Source organism: Heloderma suspectum, chromosome 5 (genome assembly GCF_057233095.1).
Source record: "Heloderma suspectum isolate Gila_16-S chromosome 5, 16-S_ref, whole genome shotgun sequence".
In the NCBI taxonomy this organism is placed as follows: Eukaryota; Metazoa; Chordata; class Lepidosauria; order Squamata; family Helodermatidae; genus Heloderma; species Heloderma suspectum.
Window position 1 is genome coordinate 61,023,998 of NC_139462.1, and position 19,804 is coordinate 61,043,801.

At 39.7% G+C, this 19,804-nt stretch overlaps 1 protein-coding gene across 2 annotated transcripts in view; it reads left to right on the forward strand.

Moving 5' to 3' along the window:
* Nucleotides 1-18,536, forward strand: part of GAB1 (GRB2 associated binding protein 1) — a 106,782-nt gene extending 88,246 nt beyond the window's left edge. The window contains exons 7-11 of one of the 2 annotated variants that reach the window (XM_084856165.1): nucleotides 5,257-5,346; nucleotides 9,961-10,054; nucleotides 11,060-11,183; nucleotides 12,956-13,078; nucleotides 16,708-18,536. In XM_084856165.1, the coding sequence (XP_084712291.1) occupies nucleotides 5,257-5,346; nucleotides 9,961-10,054; nucleotides 11,060-11,183; nucleotides 12,956-13,078; nucleotides 16,708-16,866 (590 nt within the window). In that variant the 3' untranslated portion in view covers nucleotides 16,867-18,536. The remainder of the gene's footprint in view (nucleotides 1-5,256; nucleotides 5,347-9,960; nucleotides 10,055-11,059; nucleotides 11,184-12,955; nucleotides 13,079-16,707) is intronic. The other variant, XM_084856166.1, reaches the window with a different exon arrangement.
* The last annotated feature ends 1,268 nt before the right edge of the window (nucleotides 18,537-19,804 follow it).

The following is a 19,804-nucleotide window of genomic DNA, read 5'->3' on the forward strand; positions in this document are numbered from 1 at the left end:
AGTGCTCACAGGTAGAGTGTAGTCTCAGAAAGATAATGTTTGAAGTGAAGATTTCCTATATTGCTGAGCACCATTGCAATCTATCAGCCTTCTCCAACCTGGTGCTCTCCAGATGTGTTGGACTACAACTCCCATCAAATCATGGTCTTTGGGCATGCTGACTAGGGATGATTGGAGTTGTAGTTTAATGGATCTGGAGGGCACCAGTTTGGGGAAGGCTCTTCCATGTTGTTGTTGTTGCCCTTTTTCTTCGGTAGAGCTTTGTTGAGAGGATGCGTAACCAACATTAAGGTTTAGGCCAGCAGTACAGAAAACGTAACGCATGGCAAAAATACAATTTCAAAGCCATGTGTAGAAATGGGAATATATTCCAAATTGGAATTGAAATTCCTGCGCGTCCTGAGTTTTCTAGCACACAGGAAATGATTATGCATGTGTGTGATAGAGCTCTGCACTTATGAAAGGAAACAGTGAAGAAAAGACAGCTAGTTGTGTGCCATATAAATTTACCCTACTTTACCTAAAGAGCCAGTGAAAAGAAATACTTTCAAAGTTGTTGGCTGGGCTTGTCTTGTGCTCCTCTCTTTGGGGCTGTGTTAGAACAAGGATGCAACACTGTTTTTTGTTAATATGCCTGTTCTTATCAAGATAATAGCATGGCATTTCATGTGCAGTGATAAATAATAAGTGTCACTGTGAAACTTTTAACTTGCTTAATTCATAATAGCTGTCTGATATTATAACTTAGAAGAGCCTCCCCCGATCTGGTGCTCTCCAGATGTTTTGAATGACAACTCCCACCATCCCAGGCTACATCAGCTGTTGGCTGTGACTGGTGGGGATCGCAGTCCAAAACATCTGGAGGGCCTATGTTGGGAAGGCTGCCCTAGAGTTATAGAACAAATCTTCAAACATCTATGGCTTGAATCCTAAGATAAGTTAACTTAAGAAAATTAATGGAAGGAAAGTTTCCTGTGCTTCCTCCAGCCACCTGTGCCCCCCCCCAAAGCCCCTCACGAAGGTCAGGGAGCCCTCCTTAACCATGTGGGATGGGGTAGAAAGGCTGTTAGGGCAGGCGGAATTGCCCCAAATGGAGAAGAACTTTTCTTCTGTGAACTTCCTTAAAGGTGCAATTCTATGCAGGTTGAGACTGAAAAAAGTCCTACAACTCCTAGCATACCCCATCCAGCTTGAATTTTTCTTAGATCCAAGCCTATATCTTTATTTAAATACACGAAGCTGTAAAATTATATAATTCTATAGATTTGGGAAGGACCTGTTGTAAACAGTACAGTGGCTAAACAGTAGTTTACTATATATATAAATATTTATTTATTTATTTATTTATTCACAGTTAATCATGTGTATCTACTCAGATGTAAGTCCCACTGAGTTCAATGGGATTACTCCCAGGTGTGTGTAGGATTGCAGCCTTATAGGAACCAAGGTTTCCATGAGGCTGGTAAAGAATGCTGTTTCTTGTAAAAGTAGCCAACAGTCCGTAATCAATAAGATGTTATTTAATTTATTTAACATTTATATTCTGCTCTCTAGCCCACACTGGGCCCTCAGGTGGCTCACAAATTTTAGACTATTGTAATGAATAGATTAGCAGTTCTAATCTGGTTAAACCCTCAGATAGCAGTTCTACAAACTGGTTAAACCCTCAGAGTTTGGATATTAGCAAGGAAATGCCAGTTCAGTAAGACTAACTGAGCTTAAATTTGTCTGCTTCCCACTTGAATGACTAGAGCCCTCAGGACAGAAGTAATGGTAGTGATACAAAGAAAATCTTATAGTTAACTTTAAGAAGAAAAAGAAAGTCATCAGTTCCCCTATGTTTATTTTGTTTTATTTATTTGTTTGTTTATTTAAATACCATGCTACATAATTAATCAGCAATAAAATAAGACAATACATAAAAAGTTACATCACTATAAATTAAGACTGACAAAGAGAAATGTGTCATTGAACTTTCTGGCTTAGGATTAAAACCAATTTTGATGTAATAAAACTAACAAATGGTTTGTTCCTGAAAATATCTTCAAGACATTGTGTTTAAAGGTACACAATGGCATGTCTATAATAAAGTCTAGGGCAGGATGTCCTCTGTAAACCAATGCTGAATCTTCTAGATTAGAAGTTAGATCTGTTTTGGAGTTTTTTTGGTCAGTGTTCCATAGCTATTTAAAGAAAGTTGAATGGCACAGTTGATTTTGCATTCCAAAATAACTTGCAGGTAAATGAAATTGAATGTACATACTAAAAGGCACCATACTTCTTGCAATCCTGAACGCATTAGCTTGGGAATAAGTCCCATTGAATTCAATAGGGCCTGCTTCTGAGTAGGCATGTGCAGGGTAGGACTGTAAAACAAGTCATTGGTCCCCAGATTTTAAACATTTGTACCCTAATATCTTCTTGCAGTGCTGTTGCCATTACACCAGCATTGAATGATATTTTGTGATATGTTAGTACCCAAGCCTTTTGGGAGGATGCCTTTTTTTTTTTTACTATTGTTAAATAGTTGTGAGTCAGAAATTAGTATTGATCTTTTGCCAGTGATCCAGAGATCTAACAGTAGATCCCAGTCTACCTTCTGCCTGCCCCTACAATAGACCATTAACAGTAATAAACAGCTATTACTGATTAAATTCAGTTAAGGCACTGCAAATTAAAAATGTTTCCAACCATTCATTATGTATCTGAAAACAGTTTTGTTTTGAGCATATTAATGTCAGATGTTTCTGGGGTCAGCAGAGATAGGGGGCAGGTTTACCCACACCAGGGGTCTCCCAGAATTCACCTATTTACTTTTTCACCTATCATTCAATTTTGGTGTAATGGCAACAGCACTGCAAGAAGATATTAGGATACAAATGTTTAAAATCTGGGGACCAATGACATGTTTTACAGTCCTACCCTGCACATGCCTACTCAGTTAGTGGCAGCCATCCATTGCTTTGGGGCAAAATCAACTGATGCCCACTGTTGCTCCTAACACTGGACAGGGGACACTCTGTTAGGGATCCCACAGAGGGACAATACGTGTCTGTGCTCAAAGCATGCAGATTTGCATTACATCAACGGGGGACTTCCACCACCATCCATTCAGCATGTGTCTTTCGCTGCATGTACGTGCAGCGAAAGACACATGCTGAATGGATGGTGGTGGAAGCCCCCCGTTGATGTAATCTAGTAGTAATGCATGCTTGATCATCACACACAAGGACCTATATATTATATTTGTGCTGTTTTCGCCAAGGAGGTGTTTTTCATAATGTGGTCCTAAGCTTAGCATGCTAAGGAATGCTTAGCCTGCATTCTAGAAGACCAGAAACATGTTGGCTGATAGGAGGGAACAGCTTCTGTTGCACTTGGGGATTGACTTTGCTGGAAAGTGACCATAGCCTTTTTGAATATATTCATGTAACCATCTTTCTTGTATAGAACAGTGGATAGGTCTACATGGTACTACAACCAGTATACTTTATTTATTAAAAGTATTTATAGGCCATCCTGTAATGGAGTTCTCAGGGCAGCTCACAAGAAATAAAATAAAACAATTTAAAATGCAATAGCAATGAATACAGCAATAAAAGTATGAAACAGTGTTAAAGGTATAGAGTAAAAACTGCTTAAAGCTAAAACAGATTAAAAGGCCTGGGTAAAGAAGAGGTCTTCACCTGGCACTGAAATCACGTCAAAGTAGGTGCTGGGTGAGCTTCTTTGGGGAGGGCATTCCATAGGTACCACTACAGAAAAGGCCCTCTCCTGTAGCCACCCACTGCTCCTCCCTTGGGGGGACACTTGGAGAAGGGCTGCCAAAGAGATCTCAAGGTCCATTTAGGTACATATGGAGAGAAGCAGTCCTAAGCCGTGAAGGACATTAAAGGTAAAAACCAGCATCTTGAATATAGGTTTAGCTCCCCAAATGCAAATGATAGCTACAAAGATATGAGGCTTACTATTCTGACAGAACTCTTCACAATTCCACATGGATCTCAATCTCCAGAATGTAATGATATAAATTCAGTCTCTACCTCTGAATGTGGGAGGGAAAGACGCTTTACCTCAAATAGATGAAAGAAGAGGATTTCCAAAGGAAGAAAAATAAGCATAATCCATAGATGTTTTTAAAAGTGACAGTATTTAAATAGATTTTTATGTAAGTGTTATGTAAACAAGCTTTTACATAGCCTAAATGTGAAGATCTTATGTCCATTCTTTTCATTCAGTAGTCTATTATTCCCCCCCACACACACACACTTTTAATACCTGGAGCACATATTTTTCTGGATTAAAATTGCAAGCATTCACAGAAAGAATTTTCACAATCAGCTCCTGGAACAGTGGGCAAGCATTCATCTTGCAGCCAGAGGATAAATGTAATATTGCCAGTTTGTATTGCCTCTTTGTGTCCCACCCTCCCCTTTGCCCAATCAGTGAGGGGTGGGACCAAGTTTTTGAGTAATGGTGATGCTTCTGGGGTCCCTCTACAGTTGTCAGTTATAATGCAGGCTCCATTGGGGAATCCTGGTGCATCCATTCTCTCTTTCAGCATGATGTTGCTGCCCTCATATTAGCAGAGAAAGGAAACGGTGCTGCATGAAGACTCCTCTGTTCTGGTGGACATAAGGGTGGTGGATGCATCCAAAACTGTGGCTTAATTTTTCAGGGCACACTTCAACTCCTCTCACGGCACACTAGTTTAACCACTATGGAAATCACTGTAGTATTCCTCTTGTCAATATTGTAATGAATGAGTCTGTATTAAGAAATAACGGGTAGCAGCCAACAGTGTCCCAGCACTAGCACTAATAAAGTTGTGCTAGTGTAAACCATCGCTTGTACGGTGCAACTTTTGCAACGGGAAAAAGTGGTGATTTGCCACTTTCCCCGTTGTGCTAGTTACATTGCACAAGTGTTGCTTTACGCTAGTGCAACGTCATTAGTGCTGGCACTGGGATGCTGTTGAATACTACCCCACATGTAATTTGTTGATGGCAATCTCTCCGTTATACGTGTGTTGCTTCCTTCAAGCCAGGTTCCTGCATGCCTTCTGAGTACTGTGCTTACGTCTGAGCATGAGCTTTAACTACACTGCAGAACTCTTTTCGCTGGTCGCTTGCTTTTGCTTCTAAAAATGCCATCTTTCTGCAAGGGGCTCAGCAACTGGCTTAAAAGGTTCCATTTTTTCCAGTTATAATTTTTTAAAACCCTATATTAAGCAAGACTCTTCTTTTTACCAATCAGGTCAGAGCCCTAAAATTTTAAGACCTAAGCCACATGGTTTAGAGCGAACAGATTCACAAACCATAGGTGACTTTACTACAAGAAGAAAGGGTATGTACTAAGCACTGCATGTTCTGTGAGGGTCTATGTGAAAACGTTTCTAAAAGTGAAATTCTTGTAAAACATCGTCATTGCTACTGTTATCATTTCGGTTCATGTTACTTGCTAGCCGCAATATTTCCTGCTCAAGGAACTGCACCCTTAGTATAGAAAAAACTTGCTGAAACATCATGTACCCAGCCAGCGATGAGCTCCTCTTATTACATAATTACATGTATAATTGTTTGTTTTCAAATGTATTTTACCTGCCTGTAGATTATTTTAACTAATATCCTCATGTAAAATGCTTGAAAATTTAGGTAATTGGTCCTGTGATACTGGGATGTAGCAAGAGAGACTGACCTTTATAGGAAAATTTAAATTTTAGGTCTTGGAAAAAAACAAGTCTATACAATAAGCATTGTAGAGTTGACCCAAGCTGGTGAATCCTCCATTGTCACATGAGATAGGGGTTTTAATAATGTCAGAAGCAGTAACACATTACCATTAAAAAATTGCCACATCACAATATAGCATATAACTTATCTGTTGATTTCAATGGCATTTGGATGAAACACTTTTTTGCATTCCTAGTAAACATCTGCTAAACTTCTTCAGTTGTCAAATGTGGCTATCAGCAACCAGTGAATTGCTGTTTTGTTTTGTTTTAAAGCACAGGTGCCCTTTGGGGCATTACACGTATGTGGAGCGTAACTGGAGATAGGCCGATATTATAGTTCTGCCTGCTCCAAAATATGGAATATGTGGGATGGCAATGAAGAATAGTGTCCTTAAACACATGCCGAATATATATAATCAGCCCCCAGGCATTGAGGGGCAGAGGAAAGAGCTTCCAGTGCAGAGGTGGTGACTTCTTCGAATTGCACCTATGCCTAACGATAAGCAAAAGTAGAATATTGTGAATTATAACAGGCATTCCATGATCTTACAGTAAAGATGCATGTAGAGCAAAACTTGGGAAAGTTCTCCAGAGGCTGTTGGCTTTTTTAACGAAAGACAGAACCATGGCTCATTACACCCAGGTGCAAGTCCCAAGAGTGCACCTGTATCTTTAAACAGTATGTTGAGAAGAACCCTCCCTTTGTGCTTGCAAAGCAGGGAAACTATACATCTTCTAGGGTCTTAGCTTATATTTCTACCCTGCCTCCCATTGTATAGCAATAATGGTAAAGTCTTGTAATAACCTAAGTGGTTAAACCTGGTTAAACTTGACTGTTTTTATGATTCCACTGAAGAATTTTGGAACTCTGCGACCAGCAGCCCGAACATGTGTCAGAGTTCAGTCCGTATAAAATCATTACTGGTGTACCTTAAGTTAGAAATAACTTACTTCTACAAACTTAAATTAAGTTTTAAAAAATTTAAGACCAGGAAAAGGCAGCCTTTAAGGATTTTTTTCTCTTTGAGATGTCCCACTACCATCTTAGGGTTCCATCTTAATAGAGATGTATGTTCTATTAACTTTCATTTAAAATAAATGATTGTTTAGAATTTCTGTGAAGTTCATCTACATTTAAAACAAATTCCGCACATAAAGAATACATTTACACATTTATACTCACAAGTGATTCACTGGCCTTCTTAGCCATTTTTAACGTGCTTCAAATTAATTTTTAAATATTTTTATTCTATATCATCAACTGATCTAGAATTACTGTGAATGATTTAAAATGCTTTTAAATAGGCATCCTTGGAAGACATGCCTCTCCAGACTGCTTTGAACGCAAAGTGCCTTGAGACAATGAAAGCATAGTGCAGTCCCTGAGACAGCTATTATTTGGACATTTGCAGAAGAGGCTCCTGTATTCCACATGACTAATCTCTTCAGTCTTGAAAGCAGTTTTTAAAAAAGTACTTAAGGCTGCCATCCTATCCAGCTTTCTGCATTCTGGTGGCCTCCAAATGTTATAGCTTCCATTAGCCAGCATGGCTAGTGATCAGGGATGATGGGAGTTGTAGTCCAAAATGTCTGGAAGGGCCCGAGTTAGGGAAGGCTGCTATGTACATGGGGAAGGATTGCGCCCATACAGAAATACTGGGTTGTATCCAGTGTTAGTTCTAATTAGAGTAAAGCCATTGAAATGAAGGCAGACTAACTTTGGATACAACCCAGTACATGTGACCAACTTAGTTCTTAAATTGCTCCAATTTGATCTTTATATGGAAGTCAGCTGCCTGCAGATTCACTGCCACAAGTCCTGGTTTGGTGGGTGTCAACGTTTTGGTGGATTTATTTACTTTTTAATTAATGTTAGGATATAGCATTTGCTCAGTTCTTTTTTAAACACACACACACAGCAGATATGCCATTAATTTTAATGTGGACTGTTACAAGGCTTTCCTAAATCTAATCAAATAGTACTGAGACCTAGTTAGCATTATAATGATGTTATGTTACTGTTAGGTTTATTAATTATACATCAGATTCCCATTTGCTTAATAACCTAACTCTGAAATTAAGGTATTGTAACTGGAAACCACTTTCGATGTAGAGACATTTCCTAAGCAACAGATTTAGCTCAAGAATCAGAGATTTGGCAGAAAGTTGCTTCATAGAAACAGAATAGTAGGGTTGGAAGGGGCTTAAAAGACCATCGAGTCCAACCCCCTGCTCAGTGCAGGAATCCAAATCAGAGCATCCCTGACAAGTGGCTGTCCAGATTCGTCTTGAAAGCCTCCAGTGTCTTCCAAAGTATTAGCTATCCTGCCCAATTTTGTGTCATCTGCAAATTTGATCAGCATTCCCTGCACCTCCTCACCCAAGTCATTAATAAAAATGTTGAAGAGCACTGGGCCCAGAACTGAGCCCTGCGGTACTCCGCTCATTACCTCTCCCCAGTTTGAGAAGATCCCATTGATAAGCACTCTTTGAGTCCGATTCTGTAGCCAACTGTGGATCCACCTGATAGTTGTTTCCTCTAGCCCACTTCTAGCTAGTTTGCCGATCAGGATATAATGGGGCACTTGGTTGGAAGCTTTGCTGAAGTTGAGGTATATTATGTCCACAGCATTCCCACAGTCCACAAGGGAGGTGACCTGATCAAAAAATGATATCAAATTAGTCTGGCAGGATTTGTTCTTGACAAATCCATGTTGGCTTCAAGTAATCACTACATTGTTTTCAAGGTGCTTACAGATGGATTGCTTTATAATCTGCTCCAGAATTTTCCCAGGGAAATACCTTTTCCTCAGGAGAGGTGCCCCTAAAACCAGCACAACTTCTTAGGGCAGAAAAGACTTGTTACGCATGCTTCATGAAGACATTTGACAAAATTTCACCTGCAACATAACACTCTGCTCTGACTTTAACAAATGTGGAAAGACACTGAAAACTTTTGGACTCTGCATTTGTAACAGAAGACAAAGAGCTAGTATGGATCTGAAGAGCTAGTATTGATGTAAATCCCACCCTTTTTCTTCCTCTTAAGTCAGTCTTCACTATCCCAGCATCCTCAATATATGTTGGACCACAAATCCCATCATCTCCCACTGGCAGTGCTGTGTGGGGATTATGAGAGTTGTAGTCCAGCACATCTGGAGGGTGTCAGGTTGGATGTCAGACAGCTGTCCTATGTCCTAGACAGAAAGCAGTTTGATTTTATGTGTAAACCTGAATCGGTTGAGCTTGATACTGGTACGTTAGGGTGACAAGAACCTAAAAAGTGACATTTAGAGACCGTTTCTAGAACAAACATGTATTTAACCATCTTTTAGAAACAATTGGTTGTTAGGACTTTCAAATAGCTATAGCTATCCATAACTAAGGGCGCAGTCCTATGGCCGCTAGATCTGGCTAGACGGCTATAGGATAGGTCGGTTCCCTGAGAACCGATCTCCACCCCCTCCTGCACTGCCTTGTAGGCAGCGCAGAATGGCCTCATTCTCTGTGCTCAGAAGAGGAGTGTGGAGCAGGAAAAACAGGGCATTCCTGGGGGCACGCCGGGGCGGGAAAGTTGGCAATGCTGGCACGACACATCCTATGTGTTGTCCAGCTGCTACTTCCCACACTCCGAGGTCCCACAGTTAGGCAGCCGAAATCAGCTGTCTAGCCACAAACGTCAGGTGGGGGGAGCGAGGAGGAGATCCCCTCCTCACCACTCCTCCTGCCCTGCACTGGATAGGCGGTCGCCCCTGGGCTCAGAGGCGACTGTCGACCCAGATAGGTTTGCTCCCTAAGTGCTGTTTAATTTTAAATGAGACGTCGATATAATAGCTCAAGTACTTTGACAGAGAAAAACGTGGGGTAGATTCCATACTTAGGAGTGGATCCACTGAAGTCAATGGGACTTCAATTATGACTAACTGCTCCAAGTCTAGCTAATAGCACAATCCTATACATGACTACTCGGGTAAGCTCTATGGTGTTGAGGAGACTTATTCCTTGTTAAGCATGTATAGGATTGCAGCCTAAATCTGGAACCAACCCATGGTCTTAATTGAGTTATCTAATTTTAAAAAATATTTTTCCTTTGTGAAATTATTTCTTCACTTGGCAACCTAAAATAAACAGAATGATGGTACTGTTATAAGAGTTTCTGTTGAATAACAACAGTCCCCCATGCCTCTAAGACATCACTTTTCAATCTTGTTTCCTTCTTTATATAGTAAAACCAGCACCACTAGAAATAAAACCTTTACCTGAATGGGAAGAACTTCCAGCTCCAGTTAGATCTCCCATCACCAGAAGTTTTACACGAGAGTAAGTCTTTACTTCTTCTGTACTCTTCTGTACTGAATTTCCATTTCAATATTGGCTATTGTGAATAGGTAAGAGTGCAATCGTATACATGTCTGCTTGGAAGTAAGTCCCACTGAATTCAATGGGGCTCCTCCCAGGTAACTGTGTATAAGATTGCAGCCTAAGGCTGCAATCCTATATTCACTTACCTGGGAGTAAGCCCCACTGAACTCAGTTAGGCTTACTTCTGAGTAGACATTGGTAGGAGTACAATGTTAGTTGCTTTATTTATACCAGTCTTTAAACGCGAACAGTGGCATTTCATCCCAATCCGATCTGTACCCCAATCATTACTCAGAAGTAAGTTCCACCATGTTGAGATCAGTGAGGGTTACTCTCAAGAAGCTGTGCTTAAGGGTTGTTGTTTGTGCAGCATAATCCTATACAGTTTACTCAAAAGTTGGTTCAACTATGTTTATTGGGGCTTATTCCCTCGTAAGTGTATTTAGGATTGAAGCCCTACCGTGTAATCCTATACCTGTTTTCTCAGGAGTAAGACTTGAGTAAGTAGGTATAGGATTGGAGCCTTAATGTATTATCCTACAGTTTTAGCTATAGCAAAAATTGGTTCGTTATACTAAATATTTGAGAGAGCCTTTTCTATTGCTGCACCACAGGGAGATCCGCAATGGCCCCTTCTTATTGTCCTTCTACTTTGGTGTTAAAATCTTTCTACAAGCATCCCTCCCCCCTCCAAGTTTCAAAGACCTGCATTTACCATCAGGCCTACATTGCTCTCTCAGGGCATTTTATGCTATTTTATTGCTGCTGTCTTTACTGTTCTTTATCCCTTGGTCTTCTGGTCTGTTTGGTTATTGTGTGTTTTTTTATTTTATTGTATTTTATGGTTCCAGTTTGTGAGTCGCTTTGAACTTTTATAAGGAAAGGTGGGGTAGAAATATTTTAACTAAACTTATTCAGCATTGCTCCAGCTTCACGTTTTAAAAAGAATTTCTCTTAATTTAGTTCCTCCAGGTTTCCTTTGTCTCCCCGGCCAGATTCAGTTCATAGCACAACTTCAAGCAGTGACTCACATGACAGTGAAGAGAATTATGTACCCATGAATCCAAATCAGTCCAGTGATGATGCAGTATGTTGTTTTGCATCTTAAATACTCTTTCCTGTGCAATTCTTCTTAAAATCATGTCACTGAGTTTTCTAGGTGTAAGACAATTACCTGATTTGCACATAACACTAACGATGTTGAATTCTAGGTTGTCATGATGTGTGAACCCAGCCTTGTTAACAAACCATGGGTTGTTTAAACCATGGAGTGTCATTATGCATGAACTGTGGATTATGTATAGGTTGTTCTGCCATGCTACAGAGGCAGAGGACAAGAATGGTAAAGAAACAACAACACCCTAGCTGCTCTGCATGCCAGTACTACAGCATCACAAACGCATTTGGGATCCAGGGAGGGAGCGGGTGAAGAAAGAAGGAAACAAACAACCCAGGGACTAAGGAAAACAACATAAGTTATTTGATTGTCTGCCAGACAAACCCTGAGTAGGGCAACAAACCATGGGTTAAATAAGCCATGTGTGTTAGTGTTACGTGTGAACCAGGTCAATGATGGCCATAATGATTTGTTATCACATTTTAAATCCTGTTTCTACAATCGTGAAGCGTCGTCAAGTAAAATGCACCACTACTACAGTGGGAAACTAGAAGATCCTTAAGCAAATGTAAATGAGCTAATATGCTGATTTCTGGAAACTGGGCAGGTCAGCAGAGCTTTCAGAAGGGAGCTTCACTGCCCTGTCCTGTTCCAGAAACAAGTGTTTCCACTCATTTCCAGGGTTGCTTTCAGAGGCGCTAGATTCCTATTGTGCTAGCAGTGAGTCCCACTGGAACAACAGAAATAGTGGGACCACAGTGACAGTCTGCCCTTGGAAATAATGTTTGTTGCATGCTACTGGTGTATCTATGTTGCTCTCTTTATATTTTCTTTATTTAAACATAAAGCCAGCTGTGGTTTATCAGACCAAAGGCCTATGTACTCCAGCATTGTGTTCACCATAGCTAGCTACCCAGATGTGTATGGCAGGGGTGGAAAACCTGTGGCCCTCCAGATATTGTTGGACTACAGCTCTCATCACCTGTGATCATTGGTCATGCTGGCTGGAGCTGATGGAATTGGTAGTCCAACATTTGGAGAACCACAGTTTCCTTGCCCATGGCCTATGGGAAGCCCTCAGGCAGGACATGAGGGTAATAGCCTTCTACCACTGTTGTTCCCCAACAACTGTTGTACATAAGCATAGTGCCTCTGATTCTGGACATAGCATATTGCTATCATGACTAGTAACCATTGATAGCCTTATCCTCCATTAATTTATCTGCTCCCCTTTTAAAGCTTTCCCCACTGGTAGCCATCACCACATCTTGAGGCAGTGAATCCCTTGGTTTAACTCTGTAGTGTACGAAGAAGTACTTATTTTTGTGTGTCCTGAATTTCCCACCAATCAGCTTCATTGAATGATCCTGGGTTAATCTCATAGTATTATGAGAGAGGGAGAAAAACTTCTCCCAATTCACTTTCTCCACACCATGCATATTTTTATAAACATCTATCACATCCCCACCATATGCACCTTTTTTTGTTGTTTGTTTATCCAGGGAAATCCTCATGAAAACAGATACCAAATTTGATGCTGATCTTCGTGTCCTCTCCTGCAATGTTATTGTTAATTACCTTGTTAATTAAAGGCAATGTTGGTTTTAAAATATTGTTGGCTCTTTAAAGGCATGTTACAAAATTAGATCTCTGTCTAAATCAATTTCTAATGCAATGTTGAGAACTTCATTACATTTAAAGCTGTTATTGCTGACTTTTAACTATTCCTATTATAATTTTAGGTTATGTTTGGCAGCAGCAGTCTTGATGGAGGAAACAGCCCGATGGTAAAACCGAAAGGCGATAAACAAGTGGAGTATTTAGATCTGGATTTAGATTCTGGGAAATCTACTCCACCTCGCAAGGTAAACAAAACCGAGTAGCTTGAACCCGTAGTGCAGCTTTGGATACCCACGGTGGCAAAATGCTGGAGGAGATAATCCTAAATAGCTAGCAGCTGAGAGGCCTTTGCCTTTGGGAATCTGGATTGCAGCCAGTTTTGTTTATGTGTTCAGGAAACTGACACTTAATAAAACACACGTAACTTAGGTGAATATTTGTGTGTGTGTTTGTAAAAATAAATAAATATTGGGTGGCTGGTTTGGCCTCTTTTCACAGTTGTTAATTGGAATGAGAATTCCACGACTATATTCACATGTGTTGTAAAATATGAGGGTTCAATCCAGACTCACGTGTGTAGATAGCCCACCCATGGAGGAATCCCCATATGGGTGGGGAACCTGTGGCCCTCTGACTCTCATCATCACTAACCATTGGCCCTGCTGGCTTGGGGCTGTTGGGAGTTGGAGTCCAACAATGTCTGGAGGGCCACAGGTTGCAAACCTTTCCATCTGGCATAACAGGGCCCTGTTCTCCTGCCTCTTTCCAGCACATGCTCATGGGCACTCCGCATACCAGGGTGTTTTGGGGAATAGGAAGCCTGTGCACATCTCCCATATATCCCTTTCACCTCACCTCGGTCAAGGAACATGTTCCTGACCCAGCACAGGGGAAGAGGACTAAACAGGGATATAGGAGGTGCACACAGACCTCCCATTTCTTGTAATGACCTGGTATAGTGATTGTGCTGTGTTATGCCCTCTGAGGATCCATCCGTACATAGGCTGTTGCACTCATGTCCTCCGTGTGGGCTTCCCACGGGCATCTGGTTGGCTACTGTGCAAACAGAATGCTGGACTAGATAGGCCTTTGGTCTGGTACAACATGGCCCTTCTTAAATTACTCTCCTTGCAATGGAATGGACCAGGCCCTGACTGTTGTTATTATTAGCCTCAACATATGAGCCTTTTTGACATTGCAATTTGCCTTAATAAACTTACAGTGTAATACAGAAAGGTTACCACTCCTTAGGGAAATGTCTACCTTTAATATTTTCTTTTTCATTCCTCACTATTACAACACATCATAACTAAAATAGCCTTAAGAGTGAAATGTCTTTCCATTACACACAAACTTCAAATTCCATTCTACTTAAAAATTATACCTATAACATTGGCAATATTACAATTCAATACAGCAGAAGTAATCAACCTTACATTTCAATATCATATCATCAGTCTTATAGCAAGGAAGCAGGCCTACAATACATTTCCAGTAACCATATATTGCCCTTCAGTTAACATGTAATAGTAAAGCTTAACAATTTAACCAGCCAAAATCTTACTAACAGTCTCATAGTGATGATGATGATGATAATAATAAGGAAGGAGATTAAAAAGGATAGATAATAATAATAACAGATCACTAATAAATTTTATAATGTTATATAATAATAAAGCTTAAAAGCAACCTTACAACAATCACTAATGTATTTTGTACTAGATATATAAATGAGTGTGCACATTTCTATACACCCTCAAACAGTAGATTTAAATACAGTATATCATATCCATTTTAAAAAGAAAGGATTTAAAGAAAAGAGAGACAGAAAAAAAATGAGAAAAGAAAAGAAAGGAAAAAAAAGGATGGATATCTATATAAGCAATTATCTCTGGCCTAGCCTGAATCTTACAGACTAAACATAGCCAGTTAACAAAACATGTTTGTAGATTCCAGTTCATGGGGCTGGAACAGAAATCTCACGCGATTTTCCATTTAGCCACGCCTCTGCCATTTCGTGATTTAGAAACTTCTTCATCTGACCTTCAGAAAAAATGCAAAATGTAGCAGGATATTTTAAGTGATATTGTAAGTTCATTTGTTTTGCCATATTTTTCGCCTTGCCGAATTGCCTTCTTTTATCAGCAACTTCTTTGGTGTAATCCAGAAATAACATAACTTTATCTTGTTTCCAAAAAAGATTTCCGCCCTCTCTTGCCAAACGCAGGATATAATTTTTTGTGGAGATTCTTGCAAATTGGACTATAATCGTATAACTGGTCACTTTGGCATTTGACACACGGAATGCCTACTCAATATCAAGTGAATAATCAGATGGCACAGGGAGTATCTCATGCAAAAGCTTATCTACAAAAGTAGACAAATTTACATCAGTAGGTAAATCTTTAATACCAATGATACTTACATTTGCCCTGCACGCAAAAGCCTCCAGTCGAGAGATTCTGACAGAAAAATCGTTGAAAAAAGCTTGTGACGCAGTCTCATTCAGTGCCACCCGATCCTACAGCTCGTTAACCTTCGCCTCCATTTTTTGCCAAGAAGTGTTGATTAAATCCACAGCCCCTTGCAGGGCGGTGATGGAATTTTGAATTGTATCCAACCTCTTAGCCTGTTCAGCAAATTGTGAAGACAAGGTTTTTATCAGAGCAAGTAACTCCCCTGTATCTTCGGTTCTCGGAGCCTTTGCCAAGGGAGGTATTTGGGGGGGTGGGGTAGGCAGAGATCCTTTTTTTCTCCTTGATGTAGCCATCCTTCTCTTCAAACAGATCTTGCAGGTCCTCAAATATTGTTGATATTTCTTAATCCATTCCTCAGATATTGTTGGTATTTCTTAACCCATAAACTACAATGGAGCACGTCATCCCTGATTTCTCCTAATTAGATAGGAGGTTCAAAACAAATTTGAGCGATGATTAAGCTCTGGCAGGCTAGTCTCGGAGCCCAGCCCCCCTGCTAATTTGCACAGCGGACTAATCTTCCAAAATTTCATCCAGATGCTGCTCTTGCCTCTGCGCTTTTAATTCCAGGGGAGAAATGAAAAGGTTTTTCAACCTTTTAAAAAGCTGCTTGAGATAGCGTCCCACGGAGACTCCGCGGAACGCTGCCAGGGCGACATTGGCTACAAACAGAATTTAATCCTTTTAAATAACTTCTTTATATTTTTTTTCTTCATGCTTTCTTCTTCCTTCCCCTTCTTCTGTTTTCTTCTTTCTTTCCCCCCCTCGTTATTGCTGTGTCCTCCTAAGAATACTGTATTGCTGGGAAACTGTAGTTATTGATTAGGTTGTTGGTACTGTTTATTTCATTTATAAAGATAAAAATAGAATAAAAAGTATTTTCAAAGAGCGAAATGTCTTTCACTCTCAGCCTCACTGATTAGATTTGGCTCCTGCCAATGAATCAGTTAAAGCATTATCTCAATAATCTACCATTTAAATCTTGCAGCCGATATTCTATGGTATCAACAAAATAGAGAACCATGGAATCTTAAATGTCACCTGCCTTCTTCCAGTGTACTTTCCATCTTGTATGTATGGATTATCCCATCTTTCTACTGCAGATAGTGCTCAAGGCAGCCAACAACAATAAAATACAAGATAAATAAAAATTATAATTAAAACAAAAGCAAAACAATTACAAGCACACCACTAAAAACAGAAATGAATAGCACCCAGTGGTTAAAGCAGGACTCAGCAAATAAAACAGTTTAAAAGCCATAAAAAAGTCACATCGCTTGATTATGCATAGTTTAGGCCATAATCCTATACTCACATATCTGGAAATACATCCCATTGAACCCATAAGCTTGTACTCGCCTACCTTATTTTTACTCTTTTCTTCATTTCTTTTACAGAAAAAGAGCAGTGGTTCTGGCAGCAGTGTGGCTGATGAAAGAGTTGATTATGTTGTGGTTGACCAACAAAAAACACTAGCACTGAAGAGTACACGAGAAGCTTGGACTGATGGGAGACAATCTACAGAATCTGAAACGCCAACAAAAAGTGTAAAATGAAAAAAAGAATCCACTCGTCATCCTGTTTAAATGTTTATAAAAAGAGCTGCAGTTACGTCATTAGTTGACCGAAGAGTACTGGACAATTCTTCAGTGATCCCCCACCCACCCTCAAATATATAAAAATCAAAATGATGACAACATGAGATAAAACAGTAATCTGTGGCATCTGGGTGATTCATACCATGTAAAATAATGTGTACATAACATTGCTTAGGTTCCAGAAAACATTTTGGCCTGAAGTTAATACATCTGTAGTATTACAATCTTTTATGCACTTTTTTCCTGTTAAGATGTTGGTTCAGCTCTCCTCAGCTAATGTACCCTTTAACACCTTCCTCTCTCCCCCCCCCCCCCGACACTGCTATATAACATTCTAGGAAGTAAGCTACGTGTATGATATTAAAATTAAGGTTTGAAGTGCATTTTACTAGCTCAAAAATGAATTAGTAAGAAATGTTAATCTACTTGAAATGGCAAGAGATGATTTGTTAAATACTTATGTTTTATATTTAATACATGCAAAAGAATATTTGGAAATCTACAGGTTACTTTCCTAACATAAATGGCTGTGAGTTAGTAATAATAGACATTATTGGTTTTAGGATCTACCCTTCTGTCTTATGCAATAGCACACTAATAGAGGAGGCTCCTATTGTATTTTCATTGATGATTGTGTTTGTTGTTCAGTGAGCGAAGATTCTGCAGGGAGGGATCTTTGCACTGAAGAATGAAACACCATGTAATTCTGCACACCACTGTTGGTATGCAGTAATGAGTGATCTTACACTTTATTTGCAAACCGTAAATTTTACATTATTTACAGAAGGTAGAATCTTTAACATCAGGTACGTACCCTAGCACTGTGGTGCTAACACACTTATCAGGTTTAAACAATGAGTTTTTAGTTTTCTACTGCTACCAAACTTTAGTATTGGTTTTTAGTATGAAAATTAATGAGACGGTTTGACAGTCACTGTTTGTAGTACTAGAAGATACTGTGATGTTTTTTTTAATTAGATTGCAATTCAGATGGAAATACTATGTCTTGATGCCATAGTGCTCTTTTAATGACTCTTATTATGCCTAGTTTCCTGCTTGGCCTTATATTTAAATTCCTATGCAACTGATACCTTTTAACATCTTGGGTTTTTTTAAAAAAGAAAAAGAAAAAAAGAAAGATGCTTTATCGAAGAGATCCTGTTTTGTTTTTTTTAAGTCCTTCCCCCAGGTACAGAATTCATATCGAGTACTTTGATTTATTGATTCAGTATCCCTATTCCAAATAATAGCTTCTCCTAAATTAAAAAATAAATTTAGTAGGAAGGAAAAAATGTAGTTTTCTTTAAAGTACAGCTTAATAAATGCATTAATCATGTAATGATGGGAAAATCTACTAATTCATTCTTACATGGTTACATTAAAGTAAACTTGCTATTCTCCATACCTCCTAAATATTGAATGAATTTAGAAATGCTGGCCTTAATATTGCGCCTTATTTACCATTTTCCCATTCCCTCCCAACTCAACAGTATGTAAATTGTCTTTATTCCTAACATGGTTTCTTTTTAAATTAGAAATATTTTGATGTTTTGAATGTGTGTTTTTTTAAAAAAACACTAAACACATTGCATTTTGAGAAGAATTTTAAATAAATTCAAGTTCTGTTTTTGATGTGTGCAAGTTGTTGTCGATTGAAACCAACAAAACAGCAATGAATTTGCAAAGCTCTTAGATTGCCAGTCTCAGGTGTAATTTGTATGTAGGTTATTATGTCAAGCTATCTCAAAAATATGATTCTAGCCACTAAAATCAAGGGGTTGGATCCAGATGTAGGTGTGTGCAACTGGGCTGGTGCTCATAAAAGGTGTCTCTGCCCGATTTGCTCCCTTCCTTCACACTACAGCACATCCTACACTAGAGCATGGGTTCTGGATGGTTTATTAACCACCCCAGCCACTCACCCTCACTAGGTTCACACATGACAACCCGTGCCCAGGGACGATAATTAGGGAAATGAGCCGGGATGCACGGGCGTGGTTAATTTATTATTTGTTTGTTTCATTTCATTTCTATACCGCCCAATAGCCAAAGCTTTCTGGGCGGTTCACATGATCATAGAGGGAAAATAAACTACAGTAGCACAGTGATCATGCGAACCCAGTCTCTGTGTAGCATTTTGGAGGGGATGCAGTGGGGAGGACTTGGAGAAGTCTGCTTCTCCTAGCCCAGCTGCATGTGCCTAAGGGTGCTTCCAGACAGAGGGGTCTTAGCACTAGCAATCAGAAGACATTGTGCAGCTGTTGAGTCTTTTCTTAATTAACAGATCTTCCAGAGTAAGAAAAAAGAAAGAATCAGTGGAAGAACTCAGAAGACAGTGGCATCTGGACTCCCTATCACATTCCTTGAATGAGGCAGGGAAATTATGGATAAAAGCCTCAACTGGAAGCACCCTAAATCTCAATCCATTGTATCCAGTTTTGTTACCCTGCTGCCATTAATCCCTGCTTGAACACTATTGACTCTCTCTTTGATTCCCACCAACATAATACTTAACATGACCTTGGGAGCCGGGAGATCTGCGTTCTAGTCCCCACTCGGCCATGGAAGCTCACTGGGTGACTTTGGGCCAGTCACATACTCTCAGCCCAACCCACCTCACAGGGTTGTTGTTGTGAGGATAAAATGGAGGAGGAGGATTATGTACGCCACCTTGAGTTCCTTGGAGGAAAAAAGGCGGGATATAAATGTAATAAATAAATAAAATAAATATTATAGTCCAGTTATGTGATACTGACAAAAATGTATGCATGCAGTCTGGTTTCCCACCCCTGCTCCCCTTTTTCTGAAAAGCAGATCCCTTCTCCAACATGGCCCTTTTCCTTGTATTATTATAACCAACTTCAGAAAGTCAAAAAGAGTTTCAAAGGCAGCCTTC